The 18,968-nt window shown below is 33.7% G+C and overlaps 2 protein-coding genes across 2 annotated transcripts; both read left to right on the top strand.

Moving 5' to 3' along the window:
• The first annotated feature begins 14,537 nt into the window (after positions 1-14,537).
• LOC131066866 (uncharacterized) lies at positions 14,538-16,203 on the top strand. Its single transcript, XM_058001737.1, has 2 exons — positions 14,538-14,983; positions 15,090-16,203. The coding sequence occupies exons 1-2, from the start codon at positions 14,538-14,540 to the stop codon at positions 16,201-16,203; spliced, it is 1,560 nt and encodes a 519-aa protein (XP_057857720.1).
• A 631-nt stretch (positions 16,204-16,834) lies between these two features.
• Positions 16,835-18,027, top strand: LOC131066865 (uncharacterized). Its single transcript, XM_058001736.2, has 2 exons — positions 16,835-17,852; positions 18,023-18,027. The coding sequence occupies exons 1-2, from the start codon at positions 16,835-16,837 to the stop codon at positions 18,025-18,027; spliced, it is 1,023 nt and encodes a 340-aa protein (XP_057857719.2).
• The last annotated feature ends 941 nt before the right edge of the window (positions 18,028-18,968 follow it).

Consider the following 18,968-nt stretch of genomic DNA (forward strand, 5'->3'; position numbering starts at 1 on the left):
GTTCATACCCCTCACATTCCAAGATAAAACAAGCATTTATGAGATTAGGAGAAGTGAGAGTCAATGGTTTTCACTGATCCAGATTCCACCAATGTATCACCAATAAGCTTCACCTTCTCCCAGTCTGTCTTATGACCAATTCTCAAGGATTTCTTCGAAGGCCCCTTTTTAAGTGGTTATTGTTGCAATCCCAAGGTCTAAGAGGCCCTACTAATCTTCCTAGAGTCCAAAGCCTTTTTCATTAGAGTAGAGACTTAGGCTACCAATGTACCACCATCTTTCAACACCACCTTCCCACTTGGCTTTGGCTCTTCTAGAATCTGGGGAGGTAAGTTTGTGTCCATCTGTCAAAGTTGTCAACCCTCCATAGACAAATTTTGATTTTCATTATGTTTATCCTTTGTAATGTCACACCCAATGACATAACACCTGAGGATAACTCCATAGGAATTCCCTCTTCCTAAGTCAAGTCATCCAGAACATTGAACCAATTAAAGTTCCCATCACTTTGTCTATCCTTCAAAGTTATTTTTTGTCCTCTCCCCTTATTGAGAGGTTTAACAAGAATGAAGCCCTCCTTATCTATAGTCCCATGAGGAAAGGGAGTCTTCCCTTTATCCCCCTTAGGGATAGAATTGGAGGGAGTATAAGTCACACTCTTTTTTGGATTAGAACGAGGGCACTTCCTTTGTAAATGCCCATACTCATGACAGGTACAACATTTGAAGGGAAGTGTTTCATAGTCCAACTATTGAATCCATGAAGAGGATCTAAGCAAATTTCAACTAAATGTAGTAACGGTTTATTTAAGTCAATTTCAACACAAATGCGAGCATAAGAAATTGCCTTCCTGTCTTGAGTTTGAGTAGCAGAGCCAACAGGTTTTCCTAGCTAAAGAGCAATCGAGTGATGAATATCACTCTTCCAGAACTAAAGCGGAAGCCAAGGCAGGCGAACCCAAATGTGGACCCTCGAGGGAAGCTCTTCAGTAGAGTTAAACCCCATATGCTAGGGTTTGATGAAAAGCCCAACCAGATTGTAAAAATATTGACCACCTTCAAATGCTCTATTCTGGTCTGTTATGCAAAAGAAAACAACTTAAAAATAATTGTTAGTTGCTTCCAAGATCTTCATATCTCCTTTAGGGTTCCAAACACACCAAGCCCAAGATTCTAGAACCAGTAAAGACAATCGAAGTCCCATAAATTTGCAAATAAGAGCATGATTATTCCAATAAGAAACGTCATCTGAGATTCTCTCTGGCTGGATCACCAAAAATGGGCAATCCATGCTCCTCTACAGATATCCATTAACTTTCTTAATTTTGGTAAAACCTTTGCACCCCTCTCTAGGTGAGGGTTTGTTTTGATGCTCCAAATCACTGGCATGTAGAGAGGAGTAGGGATTCGAGGTATCCATAGCCCCAGAGATCACCAAATCTTGAGAAGCATCTTGATCTGTCATGCCAAGGACAAAAAGAAAAACACAAATCCAAAGGATAAAAAATATCAAAGAAAAAATGAAGGCCCTCCACACACTGCAAACTAAGGCCAAAACACCACAGAATCACAAAAAAGACCAAGCTTCACCCGCAGCCTTCAAAAGGCCCAACAAACAGCTCCAACAAAGCAAAGAAAGGACAAAAAACAAATACAAAACCCACCCAAAAAAAACCTCTACACAAAGGCCACACACAAACCTCCAGCCACTGCCTTAACCCTGACACTCACCACTTATAGAACCCCAGACACCCCACAATCATCCCTCATGCAAACACAAAGAAACAAAAATGCAGGCTCAGGGTTTCACCTAACCCGCATAGCAAATCACCCACCTAGCAAACACAATCGCCATCCATTACATCATTGATATTATGCGTGTATACACAAATAAATGTTGCATTCAAATTAAGAGAGTCTTGTTAGCATGCTATTATAATCCATACTTTGTTAAAACATGATTTAAGAAAAAAGTTATAATTAATTTTAATTTTAATTTATATGATTAATAAAATAAAAATTATTATCATCTCTTATATAAAACAATTTCAATTTGATATAAAAAAATATTAAAAGCAAATCTAAATTCTCCATATATTAATTAAATTTGAACACTTTTAATGTTATTTCATTTCAAAATATAAATATTATAAATATGTATGTTGAGTATTGATGAAAAAATAAATTATTGATAAAGACTCTTCACAAATTTATTAAATCCAAACAATAATTTGTCTAAATTATTTTTTATATTCACTATCGTAGAATCTGGAGGTGTCCTCGCCGAAGCGAGTTAACACAGCGAACTCAAGACCATGGGGAGCATACCCATGCCTTAAGTTGCGATCCACAACCGAGCGAGCTAAGGCCGAAGCCCTTGTTACGCCAAAGGCATTCCCTATATGAGATTGAAGAGCTCATTTTGTTCATCAACGGTCTACAGTTATGGAGAGATTAAGCAAGAACATTGCATCGTCTATGGCCATCGATTGATTTCCGTCAAATTTGCATTGCTATCAGTTCATCTTCGTCGGCAGTTTTATTCCGGGGGCTGTTTACCGTTTGTTATTATCGGTTTGCACATTCAACTAAATTAGTACCATCGCTATTATTACTCTACCAAGACTATCAGGACCGACCAACGATAATTGATGGCAGTGGTAGGTAATTTGATTTTTCTTCATACTTTTCACTGTTTTCATCAGGTTATGACATGAACGCTTTATTCACCACATCGAGATAAGGCCACATACACTGTTTTCTATATAGTACTACTATGCAGCCTCCAACAAATGGTGTTATCATTGTGTGTGATTAATTTGAAGAGGTAGGTGAAAATTATGAATTAAAAATACTTTTAGTACAGAATGTCTGCAATAGTTAAAAAAAGGAATGTGATTAAATTCACGTGAATATGTTTATTTTCATTGTTACTAAAATCACCGTGGAAACTCGCCATTCAAAGAACTAAATGTAATTACTTTGATGGTTTGTTTTCCCTTTGGTGTTGTTCATATTTATAAATAAAAATTTTTGAATTGACATGTTATTTGTTTTACATGTAGAATTTTACTTTTAACATTTTAATTTTATCTTTTTACATGTAGCTTTTATAAATAATTATTATTTGTTTAGTTTTAGAAATAATTTATTTAAATTTGTTTTTTTTTATTTTTTTGTTTATTAATTTTTAGATATTTAAGTCTATATTATTAAAATAATACATCTAATATATTATTACTTATTTGTAATAAAAATCTTTTAATTATGAATTTTAAATTTAAAGACTTTACAATTTAATTCTAATTTATTTATTTTAATAATGATTATTAGTATATTATAATATAATAATGAGTGATATTATGATCATATGACAAATTTTCATAATATTATTATTTAAGTTTTTACAATATATATAGATAAATAATAGAAATTGTTTATAAATATACTTATTTTGGCAAAAAAAAATATTAATTATCATAATTATTCATATGAGGTTAAATATATAATTTTGAATTAACATGTTATATTTTAAATAGGTATAATTTTAGTTTTAACATTTTAACTTTGGCTTTTTACTTGTACCTTTTATAAATTAAAATTTATCTTTTTTTATCATATGATAACAAAAGATAAATAGATAAATAATAGAAATTGTTTATAAATATTCTTATTTTGGCAAAAAAAACATATTAATTATCATAATTATTCATATATATATATATATATATATATATATGAAGTTAAATATATAATTTTGAATTAACATGTTATATTTTAAATAAGTATAATTTTATTTTAAATTGCTAATGTACTATGTATTTGTTGTATAGTATAAATATTATATATTTTGGTAAATTATTAATACAAATTTTTTAATTTAATGTAATTAACATTTTAACTAACAAAATCTTATGATAGCTATTGATCCAGTATATTACTTTTTAATCAAGAAGATATTTATTTTTCCTCTCTTCATTGGGATCACAGAGATATTTTATTCAGGTAGTTGTTCATTTAAAGAAAACAGATGTGACTTAGGAAGATGGTTGGTTTGCATTTAATAGGAATGCTTAACCGACCTGGGAGTGCTACAAATATTTCGGTGTTCCTGTATTTTAACAATCACTTATTTTACTTGTAATTTCTGAGTTTTTTACAGTGGTATGTGTATTATACTTTGTTTTCTTTGTTCATCCTATTTATTTAGTTCCTCTTGACTATAAATTGTTTTCCTAACTAATTAATTTGGGGATGTATTGTTTTCAGCTTTGCATTCGTCCATCAAGTTACTTGTTAGGCTATTGTTACACTTTGCCACAAGTATTTTCCATGACTATTAAACTTTATATATGCTATTGTTACATTTTGCCATCAAACAAGTATTTTACCTTCTACGTTGCTGAAGTTTTTATGCTCAGATTACTTATATTTATGTGAGTTTTTCCATTTATTTAGAGTGACCCTTCTCTTTACTGTACCCTATTGTATTTCTTGGCTTAGACCTCTTTTTAATTAATTGAGCCCTTCTCCTTCCGCCCAGCAAACTGCCACACATTATATTAAAACACATGATAGATTCTAAAAAAAATGTTGTAAGAAAGAAATGGACACGATTTCAAAACATTAATTATTTTATCACTTTACAAAAAAACAAAATAAAAAATCTCATCCGAGGCTGCTCACATTCTAACTGTGCCTTTTTCCCTCAAACCATACTTAAGAGTTGAATCATCAATAAGAGCTATTTCCCTCACTGTCTCTCTTGCATTTATTAAAGAGCTATTTCCCTCACCGTCTCTCTTGGATTTATTAAATCCCTTTCGATCCCCTTGATTATCTTGTCGGCCTCCTTTGAATCCTTTACTTTTTTTATTACTCGACCAATACTTGGGAACTAGGGTTTCGCTTGTTGATGTAGCTCGTGGTCATCATCAACTCGTAGCTCGTGGTCATCATAAACTCCAAGTGTAGAAAGGCGGAAAATGGTATCATCCAACTCGGCATGCTCTGGATCAATATCCCACTGCTTTGTCTCCCCTTGTTTGTAGGAATTTTCTTTGGCCCCCTGTCCCTACAATCCCTTGTCCTCAAAACTTGGAGAAACCCTAGCAAAAACACATCTCCCTATCAAACAGTGGTTAAATTTCAACAGATCCAGCTCATATTTAAGATGACCTATGAATAGTTTTCCTCGGATTTGCTCTCTGTCATTGTATTTTTTCTGGCTAACAAACAAATAAATGCTTCTCTACAGGCTGCTGATCCCCTATGGTACTCCTGAGGATTATTTCGAGGTCTGTGATATCACCAAAAATATCAATTCACCTCCACCAGATGCTACACGAACTTTCCCAAAGGCACACCAGACATTATAGGCATGTTGTACATGGCATCTTCCAAGTGTGCACCAAACTTTACATGTTCTTCATCACGAACTTTGTCGGGGTTTCAGACACCTACATACCAAACAATGAAGGTCCATCAATCACAAGACATGGTACTGCCAAGTGCTAATATTTTATTCTGGCCTTTACCCAAATTCAACCATTATATTTCAATGTCACTCAACTCAATTACCCGAAGGTGAAGTTCTCGTAGAAGAGAAACTGTTTCATTTCCTAGGTCATCACAGCTTCGTAACATTATCAGATTTAATTGTATAATCATGGTTATTGCTTAGGCAAAGCTATTGGAAGATTCCCCTGAGAGTATGCCATTTACTGATCGCAAGGATAAATATACTAATTTTTGCTTCACTTTTAATATATCGCCTAGGAATTATACGTCTTTCTCCGATTAAATCTCGTCTCTTCTTTAATTGTATTATTGCTTCTGCTCCATCAATATTCCATGCCCAGAGGAGTGCACTAGAAATCCTATCTGATTCATTATTTCATACAGTCGTTGATTCTTCAATGTAAACAATAAAATTTAGGGTGTTTTTTAAAGACTGATTTGTCTACAGAATGTCAATTTTTAAATTCCTTTTGGAACATACTACGTAGCTTTTTAACTTCGGCAGTCTCGTATAGAAGATTTTACAACTTCGAGTATGAATTTTTTCCGTTACTATGTTGACTTTCACAAAAAATGACGGATTTTAGAGGGTTTAAAAAAAGAACTAGCTTTCTGTGCCTCCAAGTCCTCTTCCTGCTATTTTCACCCTGGCTAGGGTTCTGGCTACCACTCACAAATATACAGAGAAATTTCATCGAATCTTAGTTTATTCTAGATACGAAAATAAGAAATTCCACTTACCTGTATTGAGGCACTAAATAAAAAAAGATAAAAAAGAGTTTGATAAATCTGAACAAAGAAACAAATATCTATTGGCATCACATAAAACATACTATCTATACCTAATTTCTACACCCTTGACATATCCTCATCTGAATAAAAAAGCATTACAAACTGTAAGAACGGAGGGCATTAGATTTAAAGCAAACCTACGTGAATTCTAAGAGTATACAAAACAACAAAGAGCTTTATAATCCGAAGGATCTCATTCAGACTCTCACGTTTAACTGGCTTCTAAGCCACCGGCTTCTAAGCCACTCGTCAATGAATGCCCAGTTGAACACAAGAAAAGATATTTGTTTGAAAAGAGTAAAAGGGCTTTCTTGTCTGCGGTGTTCTTTGTTCAGTCTCCCTCATTCATTATTCCCATTACTGTTGACAAATTTAAATGGACAGTGAGAGAAGGGAATGTGATGTTAGTGCTAAATTTATGTTTGGTTATCAGACATTATGTGCTTCTAGCCTAATAAAGTAAAGGGCTACAAGTAAAGAGTAATGAGGAAGTGATGACCCAAATATAATGGAGTAAGGCTAACGTATTGATGATTCTGGAGATTAAATTTCCTTTCCAACTTTTAGGGTTAGAGTGCAGCAGGTACCTGTAGGGAGAGCAACAAGTTACAAAATTCAGCATAGCGAGATGAAAAGTAAAAGGAAGCTGTGAAAGAGACTACATCTACCAAGAAAATGTGATGATCAAACAACTTGTTATAGCTGTTAAACCACAGAGGAAAAGAAGAAATAGTGAATGAGAGCAAAAGAATGTGAATTAGCATGAGATTGGAAGAGAAAGGCATGAAAATGTAAACGTTTCAAGACAACAAACATTAGAGGTGCCAAGAGCACAAACATTCGATCCAATAAATCTTCTGATGTAGATAAAAACAGAGAAATTGAATCAGAAAAATAGATGACAATCAATATAGAAATTACAAAAATGGTGTAGCAACAAAGGCCTACCTACGCTGAAACGGGAGCTTTGTAATAATGTTAAAACAACTCTAATAGGGATGTATGAAATGTTTTGGACATGTCTTGGATGTGGAACTCCAGAAGCGAGTTCCCCGAGAATACCAGCATCCTCCACCTTTCACCACATGCAAACAACCTAAGTGCCATATCCACGGTTGAGAAGACAACTATATAGGTTTTTAAAAATAATTTTTTGCTGAATACGGGACAATGAGGCTATTATTATTAACTACTTTATCTGTGCCTTTAGTAAATGACAGTAAAAAGCTAAATAAAATTTTATTAGAATTCAGTTTTAGTTTTAAAACTTTAATTTAATGTAAGTTTTTTTTAGATTAAACTTGATATTATATTTATAATAAATTTTATGTCAGGTTCATATTATATAAATATAATTAAATAATATAAAGTTAAAATAATAATTAAGAATTAGATTTTAAATTAAGTTTATTATTGTTTTTTATTATTAAAATTTTAATAATGTAGATTAAGTTATAATTGTAATTACAATTTTTTTTTATTAGACTAAAATCATAATTATATGAATTAGAATTTGCTTAATTGGTTTGAATAAGATTTAATGTTGTAAATTAGAGTTACTATTTAATTATAATTATAATCATAATTGATATTATATAAATTATTTTATTATTAATTATTTATTTCTTAGGGTTCTATATATATAAAATATGTTTCTAAATTATCAATTGTTAATTCAAATTTAAACATAATTATAAAATATTTATAATTATTTGATTCAATTATATTATATATTATGATTGTGATCCTAATTATTAATTATCTTAAATTATAAACTCATGTATTGATGAAAGGAATGAAGAAAATTATTTTTGCAACCAAATTTATATGTGACTAAAGAAATGCTCTATTGGCAAAAACGAAACCTAATATTAATGTTTCTAGTGCATCACATCAACATCTATAAAACAAATTATACGAAAGATACAAATAATTTTCTCTCTCCCTCCCTCTTTATCTAATTATATATATCTCTCATTTTCTGCATCTCTTCCTCTATATCTATTTATCATTATCTCTATATCGCTATTTATATCTCTCGATCTCTCAAGTTCCCTCTCCCTCTCTATTTATTGTGCATCTCTCTCTCTCTCTCTCTCTCTCTCTCTCTCTCTCTCTCTCTCTCTCTCTCTCTCTCTCTCTCTCTCTCTCTCTCCCTCCCTCCCTCTCCCTCTCTAGATATTTATAAAGTTTATATTATTAAAATAATACATCTAATATATTCCTATAAAAAAAAATCTAATATATTAATAATTAAATTAAATATGAATAGTTAAAACAGATAATATATTTATTTGTATATATTATATACTTTTAAATACAAATAATAATTATATATATATATATATATATATATATATATTCATGTAGTATTAATAGATTAATTAATACTACAAAATATATCACTCCTTATTTCTCCCTTTATATATATGTGTATCTCTATCATCTTTATCTATACACCAGTCCTCTCTCTCTCTCTCTCTCTCTCTCTCTCTCTCTCTCTCTCTCTCTCTCTCTCTCTCTCTCTCTCTCTCTATAGCTTAATCCTCCCTCTTTATATCTTTCTCTAAATCTTCATTCCCATACCATTATTGATCATCTTCTCTATCTCTATGCATTTACACCTCTCTCTCTCTGTCTCATGCACTCTTCCCTCATCTATCTCTTCCTCTTCTCATCCCTAACTTTCCCCCTCATCGACCCCCTCTCTCCCACATCCATATTACAAAATAAAATGAAACTTTTGGTCATAAAACCTACTTATCATTTAATATATTTATTTGTATATATTATATACTTTTAAATACAAATAATAATATATATATTTTCATGTAGTATTAATAGATTAATTAATATTACAAAATATATCACTCCTTATTTCTCCCTTTATATATATGTATCTCTATCATCTTTATCTATACACCAGTCCTCTCTCTCTCTCTCTCTCTCTCTCTCTCTCTCTCTCTCTCTCTCTCTCTCTCTCTCTCTCTCTCTCTCTCTCTCTCTCTCTCTATATATATATATATATATATATATATATATAGCTTAATCCTCCCTCTTTATATCTTTGTCTAAATCTTCATTCCCATCCCATTCTTAATCATCTTCTCTATCTCTATGCGTTTACCCCTCTCTCACACACTCTTCCCTCATCTATCTCTTCCTCTTTTCACCCCTAACTCTCCCCCTCATCGACCCCCTCTCTCCCACATCCATATTGCAAAATAATATGAAACTTTTGGTCATAAAACCTACTTATCATTTTGATTTGTAGGTTTAGTTTTACTCACTTTGTTCAAAGGATTGCAATTGGAAACAAAAGTTATTAGAAACTATCACTTCTCCATTCACACTCTTCTTGCATGCATAACATCATTCACTAAATATCATACTAATAGACCTAATGTGATACACAAATATATTTGTACAAAAAGATCCATTTATTTCCTTACTACCTTTCCACACCTCTTCGATAGAACTAGTGCATAGGAACATTTTAATAGTTATTTCCATTTTAAAAACTTATTTTGAATTTGAAATTTTAATTTTTCATAGTTTAATAACATGGAGAATCAAATTTATTTGATACTTATACATTCTTCAAATTTACTCCTATCAGGAAATGGCCGAAGATACAAATTGTGATGGTATCACTGAACTGCTTACTGGAGATACAACCAAAAGTATTGAAAACCCTTTATTGGCAATGGATATCACAACCATGCCAGCAGAATCATGTTTTTCTGTGAATAAACCAGATTGTCTTGCAACTGATGTCCAAAATCTTGCTTCAATTGTGTCCACCAGCTGTCATGATATTGTACATAAATTCAAACTTACATGTCAATCAACACCTCTTGTGGAAGAATTGGATATTGAAAAACTTCAGGAGACGATGTCAACATTCCAAGCCAGTTACGCTAAACTAGATGGGCTATTCACTTTCCTTAAGGAGATATACTGTCACCGACACTATTCAAGTGATAAAGAGTCCTCTGTCTCCTTTTTCATTGATGCATATGAGGCATACTTAAAAAAAATGTGATTAGCTATTTTAGCTTCTCACAATGTAAATACCGTAATCATATATTTGCGCTACAACTATCAGTACAGATACTAAAAAGTAAGTAAACAAACTTCTATTTTGATATTATGTGACCTACCTAATCTATCAGTGGAAATTATCGACATAAGTTAATGAATAAACTTTTATTTTGGTAATATGATTCTTTGAGCTTCAACCACTCATTCATTTTAGAAGTAGATGTTTTTTACTTACAATTTTAAAAAGTTTACTTCATAACTTTATTTTTTGAACTAAATAGTGTAATAATAGCTTAGATGAGTTGTATCACAAGGAATACTTTAAAAAATATTTGTTATCATTATATACTCTCCATCTTTTAAAAATAGCTTAGATGAGATGCGTTAAGTTTGATGAACTTTTCTTTTAAACATAGCTTACCAAGGAAACAAAGAGTTATATTATTGTTTATAAAGATAATTAAAAAATAGGAAAGATTGGTGCATAACTTCAACAACTGTTCAAACACTTTTTTTTTTTCAAACAAACCAATCTTAACTTGAATACTACTTTGAAGACTTCTTTTTTTAATACTACATTTGTAGAAAGAAAGAAAAATTAACAAATTTCAATTTATATAAACAAACATGCTATTCCCACTCAATTTCAATTTCATGTTGACCGCAATTTCTTTGTCGCAACCTAATTGTCCTATTTCAACTTATTCACAGGCCAACATCTTCCACTCAGTTTGAATTGAATGATGGCAACATTAATTGCAAATGCCATAGCAGACATTCTTGCAGGCATGTCTCTTGTTGACCCTTCTTTACAAGTTATGGCAATACATTCCATTCAACAACCTCATTCTACAAATGTCAAATACCGCCTACAACTCTCTGATGGTATGCACACCCATCCAACATTGCTTCCTGACCAAATGAACAGTCTTGTTCTAGAAGAAGCTTTAGTCACGGGTTCTATTCTCTGCCTTATAGAATATTCTTGCAAGATATTCGACAAATACACGTATGTCCACATTTTCCAATTTTTTTTTGTATTCTTATTTCTTCTTATAGACCTCCTCACTAAATAAACATCTCATTTTATTGCAGGGATATTATAATTCTTAGCTTGGACATAATTTCAAATACTGCAGCTATCATTGGATCTCCAACTCCACTCCTTCAAGCTATTGCCTACCTTCCATCAAATAGTTCTGAAGACCCATTGAACCCTTTCCCAATTATTCCCATTAAAACATTGACCCCATATCACAAACAATGGTCCATTGAAGGTCGAGCATTAGCAAAAACCCCTATTCACAATTTCAAAAATGTAGGACGTGATGGGAAAGTTTTTGGATTTGATTTTGTAGACATGTTAGGATCTGAAATACATGTGACTTGTTTTAATGAACTTGTTGATAGCTTTTACCATGTTATTCACTCTGGTAGTCTTTATGTGATCTCCAACGGTCGTATTAAAGTGGCAAACACAAAATATAGTAGCTCCACAAACCCTTTTGAAATAATCCTCCACAACTCTTCCACAGTAACTCCTACCACATGCATAGACTCTACCGTACCCAAGCATAGCTTCCACATTAAGAGCATAGATTCACTACAATCATTTCCTATTAATGCCCTTGTAGATGTCATTGGAATAGTTTTATCAATCTCCCCTACATCAACCATACGTAAAAGAGATGGCACTGCGACAATAAAGTGTACTGCTACAATCATAGACATGTCAAGTTGTACCATAGATATTACATTTTGGGGTCACTACTATCAAATCGAGGGCAAACAAATATTTGAAATATCCCTAAAACCGAATCCTCCTATTCTTTTGATCAAGTCTGGCCATATAGTATCTTGGAATGGAAAATCACTTGATACTATCTTTTCAACTACACTTTTAATCAATCCAGATTTGTTGGAAACCACAATATTACAAACATGGTATGCCAAGAAAGGGGTTGACGAACCCTACATTTCATTGTCACAAACCAACCTTTCCCCCCACACATTTGAAAATCCAATAGATATTTCATCTATTACTGATGAAAGCTTTCCTGGCCAAAAGAATGTATGTGTGAAGGCCACTATTACAAAACTTTACTTAGACAACTTTTACTACCTATCTTGTCCACAAGTAGTGGACAAAAAAAAATGTAAGAAAAAAGTTGTGCAAAGTTCACCCAACACATTCCAATGCCCAAAGTGTTCTACTGATCTCTCTAAATGCGATTTTATCTAAATGCTTAAAATGGACTTGCAAGATGAAACAGGTGAGCTTCTTAAAGTTACTGCATTCGAAGGACCATCAAATACCTTGTTGAGTGTTGCTGCAGAAGATTTCCAGCTACTTCTAGCAAAACCTAATGTTGTGGAACCTATATTGAGCAATGTTATTGATTGCAAATTTTTCTTTGATCTCAACATCAAAATGGTTCCATTTGCTGGCCAAGAAACACAAAGCATTGTTATTATAGCCATTAAGCCTACCTAAAAGCTACATATAATACTGTTCATGGATGTGTATCCATTTTGTATATCTTTTTCGATAATATGTATTTCACTTGTCCATATATGAAAGCATTTTGTATATCTTTTTCAATATTATGTATTTCACTTGTCCATATTATGTTTACAGTATTATGTCGTCATCATGTATTGTACTTAGTCATGTTACTTCAAAAAATGCTTTTAAATATACTTAAATTTACACAATACAAAAAATCATATATAAATCAACATATGCTGTATTTTTTTCATTTATGATCAAAATTTATTTATTCAAACAATTAATCTCACAATTTTCTTTATAATGGTTTCATATGCTATTTCACATTACACTAGCACTTATTTTGGTATATAGAAATTTTTCTTAATTTGTTATATATTTATATGTTAAAGATTTTCATTCACAGATATATCATATACCTTTCATTCTCAACACACTGTGCCATGGAAATACAAAATGATACAGTGGAAGAAAGACGTGCTCATCGAAATCAAATGCAACGCGCAAGGTACCATGGAAGGAAAATCATTCTTAACAAAAGAAGAAGAGAAACTCGACACTTTTTAGCTGGACAACCCTCCACATCCACAGTATCGTCTCCCCACTTTCCACCCCATGTAGAAACACATGTACCCCAAATCCAACATACAAATCAAGCTACCCCAATTGCCGAAATCCATAGCTCCCCAAACTTTTGTCAAAAATATTGCATCGCCAGAAACAACTTTCGTTTGAAATTGGACAAGCTTTCAAAGATTTCAACATGTCTAATATGTTTCAAGAGATACCTAGGAATTAAAACTAAAGAATTTAATGGAAAAAATACTTGCTACAGATGCACAACAGAAAAAAATGGACACTGCTACTCAAATTGGAACAACATGGACCCTGGTGAGCAGCCTCAATGTTTGCAAATACTAACTCAAGTTGAGGAGATGTTGATAGCAAGGATTAGCCCTGTCCTTCAAGTTACCTATGCAAGAGGAGGCCAACTAAAATATAGTGGCCACACTATTTGTTTTCCTCAAGATATTTCTTCAATTGCATCCCACTTGCCTAGGCATATAGATGGATTGGACATGATAATAGTAAACAAAGCAAACAGTGGCCAACAACAATACAACTTCTATGTTAGTAGAGGATGTGTGCATGAGGAATTAAAATATAAGATTTGTTATGACCCATACTACAAAGATGTACAATTAGATGAATTAGCATTGTCATCTTTACCCATTAACCCCACTAATATATCTGACCTACTATATGCGACCACTTCAAATCCTGATCCCATTGACCTAAGTTTCATGCAAGAAGATGTTACAGAGGATGGTCCATTGATAGAGAACTTGCAAATGACTGATTCATTTGTGGCAAATCTTCCACCTGCACGTCGAGAGGTCGAAGAAGTTCGTGCTTTACTACAACTAGGGCAAGGACGCCCAACTCTTGTAGTTAAATGGCCACCCATTTCCCCATCTCCTATAAATGAATACACTATTGAAGGATTGTTTGTAATGTCATTCCCCACTTTGTTCCCTAAAGGTATAGCTGCATTCAAATAACCAAGTCTTAAAGAAGTTAAGCTACATGAGTATGGTCTCCATCTTTTAAGATACCATGATAATAGATTTGGTCAACACCCAAGGTTTAGGTACTTCATATTGAATATACTAATGCGTCATAGAAGTCAAGCCACCGCATCTGTATTTGTCCACAAACAACTTGATGATTCAATGCCTATAACAATTTTTGACCTTCCACAAAGATTAAAGGACTTGCTTGATGACAAACTAGCAGATCAACTAATGTGCTTTAGCTCGTCAATTCATGGAACTAAACCATTCTGGAATCAACGTAGAAGGGAACTTATAGACATGGTCATCCAAATTGGTTGTCCAATGCTATTTTTCACACTCAGTGATGCTGATACAAAATGGCCAGACTTGCATAATATCATGCCAACCACCACACCTACAAATCCATATGCAACTGCTAGGTGGAGATTACAAAATATAGTTCAAAATCCACACCTTACTGCAATGTACATGCATCACAGATTTACTGCATTTCATGAAGAAGTGTTGGAAAAACTTCTTGGTGCAAATGACTATTGGTATAGGTATAATTCTTGCAACCTACTACTTTTACCTTCAGCTCTTACCCTTCTTTTAGTTTTTTTGTTTTTTTCTAAAAACCTCTTTTCCCAAGTATGAATGGCAACATAGAGGCTCTGCACATATCCATGGTTTCATTTGGCTACCAAAAGTGCCTGACATTGGCAAATTACAATGGAATGACATTCAGTCAGTACAAAATGCACTTGCATACATTGATACATATGTCTCCGTGTGGAACCCACGAAGTCATGAATTGAGAAATCAAGTGTTCCACCGATCCATTGTTGACGACCCTTGCTTGATGGACACAAGCATGATAGTATCAAGTGATCCTTCCATTGACTATTGTGAATTGGCCAATTATGTTCAAAGACATACAAAATGTACTATCCAAACATGCCTTCACAAGAAGGGGACATCTCTTCAATGCTGTTATAAAGCCCCTTGGAACATTACAGAAAAATCGTCTCTTTCTAATGATGATAATGGCCAACCTAAGCACACCCCTGCTTGCAATGATGACCGCCTAAATCTTCACAACCCATTTATACTCTCAATATGGAGGGCCAATGTAGATTGCCAACCTGTTCTCTCAATTGATGTTGTGATCAAATATATTGCAAAATATGCTACTAAAGCTGAAAACAAATCAGAAACATACCATGCAATGTTATCTCAAATATCAACCAACTTTGAGTTTGATAAACCAGCTCCTAATGCTTTTCGCAAAATGCTTCTTGACAACCTTGTGGATCGTGATATAAGTGCCCAAGAAAGTTGCCACCTTCTACTAAAGCTACCACTCTCCCTTTATAGTCAAACATTTTTTTCTTTAAATGTGAACCAAGAAAAATTCCAACGTGTACCAATCACATCCACAGAAAGAACCACATATCCAAACTATATTGCATCTTACATGGCAAGACCAATACATTTAGAGAGAATGTCTCTTATCGAAGTAACTCAAAAATGGTTCTTCAACGCATCAAGAAAGTGTGATCAATGGAAAGAGCGAGCCACACCAATCATAGTTCGAGTGTCTCCACGATTCAGAACCATCCCTACAAAGGAAGAAAAATGTTTTCAAGAATTTTGTTGGACTGAACTATTATTGTACCACCCATTCCGCAACATTCAAATGGATTTCGACTCAACAGATGATGAAAATCAAGCACTATGGGAAAGGTTCTCTCACAAGTACAAGCCATGGCATGTACGTTGAACATCTACAAAAGCCGATGAAAGATCTAATCCTACCACTCCTTCAAGCGACACAAAACAAATGCCAGAAAACATCCTCAATGAATGGCAAGTACTGTCAGCTTCATACCCAGGACTTCCTATTCACCTGGATGAACTTGATATGCTTGGCCAACGTGATATTGACTTGAACAATGACTGGGGAGTACATCACTTCAGTCCACAAGAAAAAGAAATAGCTACAAATTTCATACACTCCAATCGCCGAACATTTCAGCCCCATCATGTTCTCCAGCAGCAAAGCCAAAATAACCTATGTATACAACAACAAACGGCATATGATATAGTTATTTCACATCTACATGCTAATAGTTTGCAAGCACCATTGAAAATTATTGTTCAAGGAACTGCAGGCACAGGAAAGTCACACCTCATAACAAGCATAAAATCAGCACTCACAAGATCAGTACCAAATGGCCAATCACCATTATTGCTCCTTGCACCAACAGGAGTTGCGGCATTCAATATACAAGCATCAACAATTCATTCAGCACTAAGAATTCCAATCAAAGAAATGCACCCTCTACAAGGACAAACATTTGGCAAGCTTCCAAGAAAGCATGTACTTCATTCGCTACCTTATAATTGATGAAATGAGCTTCATTGGTCCAAAGTTGATACAACGCATTGATATAAGGTTACATGAGGCATTCCCTGCCCATAACCAGCTCCCATTTGGAGGACGCTCAATCATTATCTTTGGTGACTTGGGCCAACTACCACCTGTCAAAGACATTCCTATGTATGCTTCAACTTCATATGGAGGGACACTATGGCGTAGCTTCATAACAATTATAACATTGAAAAAAATATTTTGTCAAATTGGAGATCAACCTGCACAAATTGCCTTTCGTGCACTTCTCTCCAATTTACGAAATGTAGAACCCACTATTGCAGATTGGCAACTTTTACTGTCTCGAGCAAATTCAACACTTTCCTCTGTAGAGCAATCTTTATTCTTATCATCCACACACTTATTTGCAACAAATGAAATGGTATCACTACATAACAAACGCATGTTGTTGGCAAAGCCTATTGCCCTATCTACTGCAGAACAACTCAAGGAAATCACATGCTCAAATCCTGATGAGGAACAACTTGAATCTAAGATCCTCTTATGTATTGGCCAGGAAGTTATGTTATCTGCCAACTTGTGGGTGGAAACAGGACTTGTCAATGGTGCACTTGGACAAGTCAAAGAAATTGTATATAATGGTGGTGAAAGACCACCTGAACTCCCCTTATTTGTTGTTGTTCAATTCAAAAAATACATAGGCCCAGTTTGGGACCAAGACAACTCAAAAAATATCCCTCTTATTCCAATAAGTCGTGGTCTTCGACGTCAAATACCACTAAAAATGGCATGGGCCTTAACAATTCACAAATCACAAGGGCTGACACTTCAAAGAGTGACAATCGACATCGGCAATACAGATCGTCAAGGGTTGACATTCACAGCAATTTCAAGGGTCCGTGACCTTGCAAGTCTTCGCATACACCCTCCATTCACATTCCAAAGATATTCACGTATACAAAAGAGCCCATATGTTGCTCGGCGAAAACAAGAAGAGGAACAACTGACAACGTTATCAAATGAAAATACTTCTCCAGGTTTTTGCTCTTCAACCCCTTATCACATTGAATCTTCTTCATTTCCCATTCTTTTCTTTACACCAAACAACAATACATGTACACCATTTGTTCAATCCAATAGTGTTTGTCCTTATATGAACTGTGCTTTATAAAACTATATTTGACATATTTATTGTGCTTTGTAACAGCGTGAGAAATTCTAAGCCTTGTTCTTACTGACAAATGAAAAATCTCTACACGGTTACAAACTTGCTTCAAATGGACTGTTCTTTATAAAACTATATTTTACATATTTAATGTGTTGTGTAACATCGTGAGACATTCAAAGACTTGTTATTACTGGAAAATGAAATATCTCTACATGGTTCAAATTGCTTTTCCATTTGATCTAATTTTCATTTATATATATACTACAAAATCTAACATCGCAAACTTTTTTCATTGATTGCAAAGGACCTATTCTATACCATATAATGGTTTTTATGTTATTCTCTTACTTCCCATCTTCTATTCGGCGTACCCATTGCACCCCAAAGTACAATTGCTAGTATAAATTATTTTCCTTAATTTTGTTTGATTTTATATATATATATATATATATATATATATATAGGAGGTTGGCAGCGTTGATATGAGTGCATGCAACGGCTAGTAAGTCACGTTACCTTTTCAAATTAAAATAGAAAACAATTGGTCAACTCCCATGTGTATTAAAACGTGTGAAAGATATGTTACGTCTCCCATGTGTATTGACACGTGTGAAAGATGGGTTAGGTAGAGCTTATTCCGTGTGTTTTCTAGGTATTGATATTGATAGATTCCAACCTTTTGTAAGACCGATGAATGACCTAAGGGATGACCTAATCTTCCATTAACGTCATATCCAACTAACACCACTTTTGATTGCTTTCTTCTCCTTGGGATGACGACATGACACACTGCACTAGGTACTAAAATAAGAAATGTCTTCACAAGTTTCACACTCGATTTTATATTAAGTGGAATCCCAATAGGTACTGCTTGAGCTGAGTTGTTCTCCACTTAGCTTTGTCTACGTAACACAAAGATCTGCCATGCCTTGTGGTATGATCCAAAATATCTTTTAACTAATTGTTGTTCTCTATAGGGGAAGAG

Source organism: Cryptomeria japonica, chromosome 9 (genome assembly GCF_030272615.1).
Source record: "Cryptomeria japonica chromosome 9, Sugi_1.0, whole genome shotgun sequence".
NCBI lineage: Eukaryota > Viridiplantae > Streptophyta > Pinopsida > Cupressales > Cupressaceae > Cryptomeria > Cryptomeria japonica.

Coding starts and splice junctions, on each gene's coding strand:
- LOC131066866 (XM_058001737.1), top strand. CDS start 14,538: ATGCGTCATAGAAGTCAAGCCACCGCATCTGTATTTGTCCACAAACAA. Junction 14,984..15,089: donor GCAAATGACTATTGGTATAG/GTATAATTCTTG, acceptor ATGGCAACATAG/AGGCTCTGCACATATCCATG.
- LOC131066865 (XM_058001736.2), top strand. CDS start 16,835: ATGAGCTTCATTGGTCCAAAGTTGATACAACGCATTGATATAAGGTTA.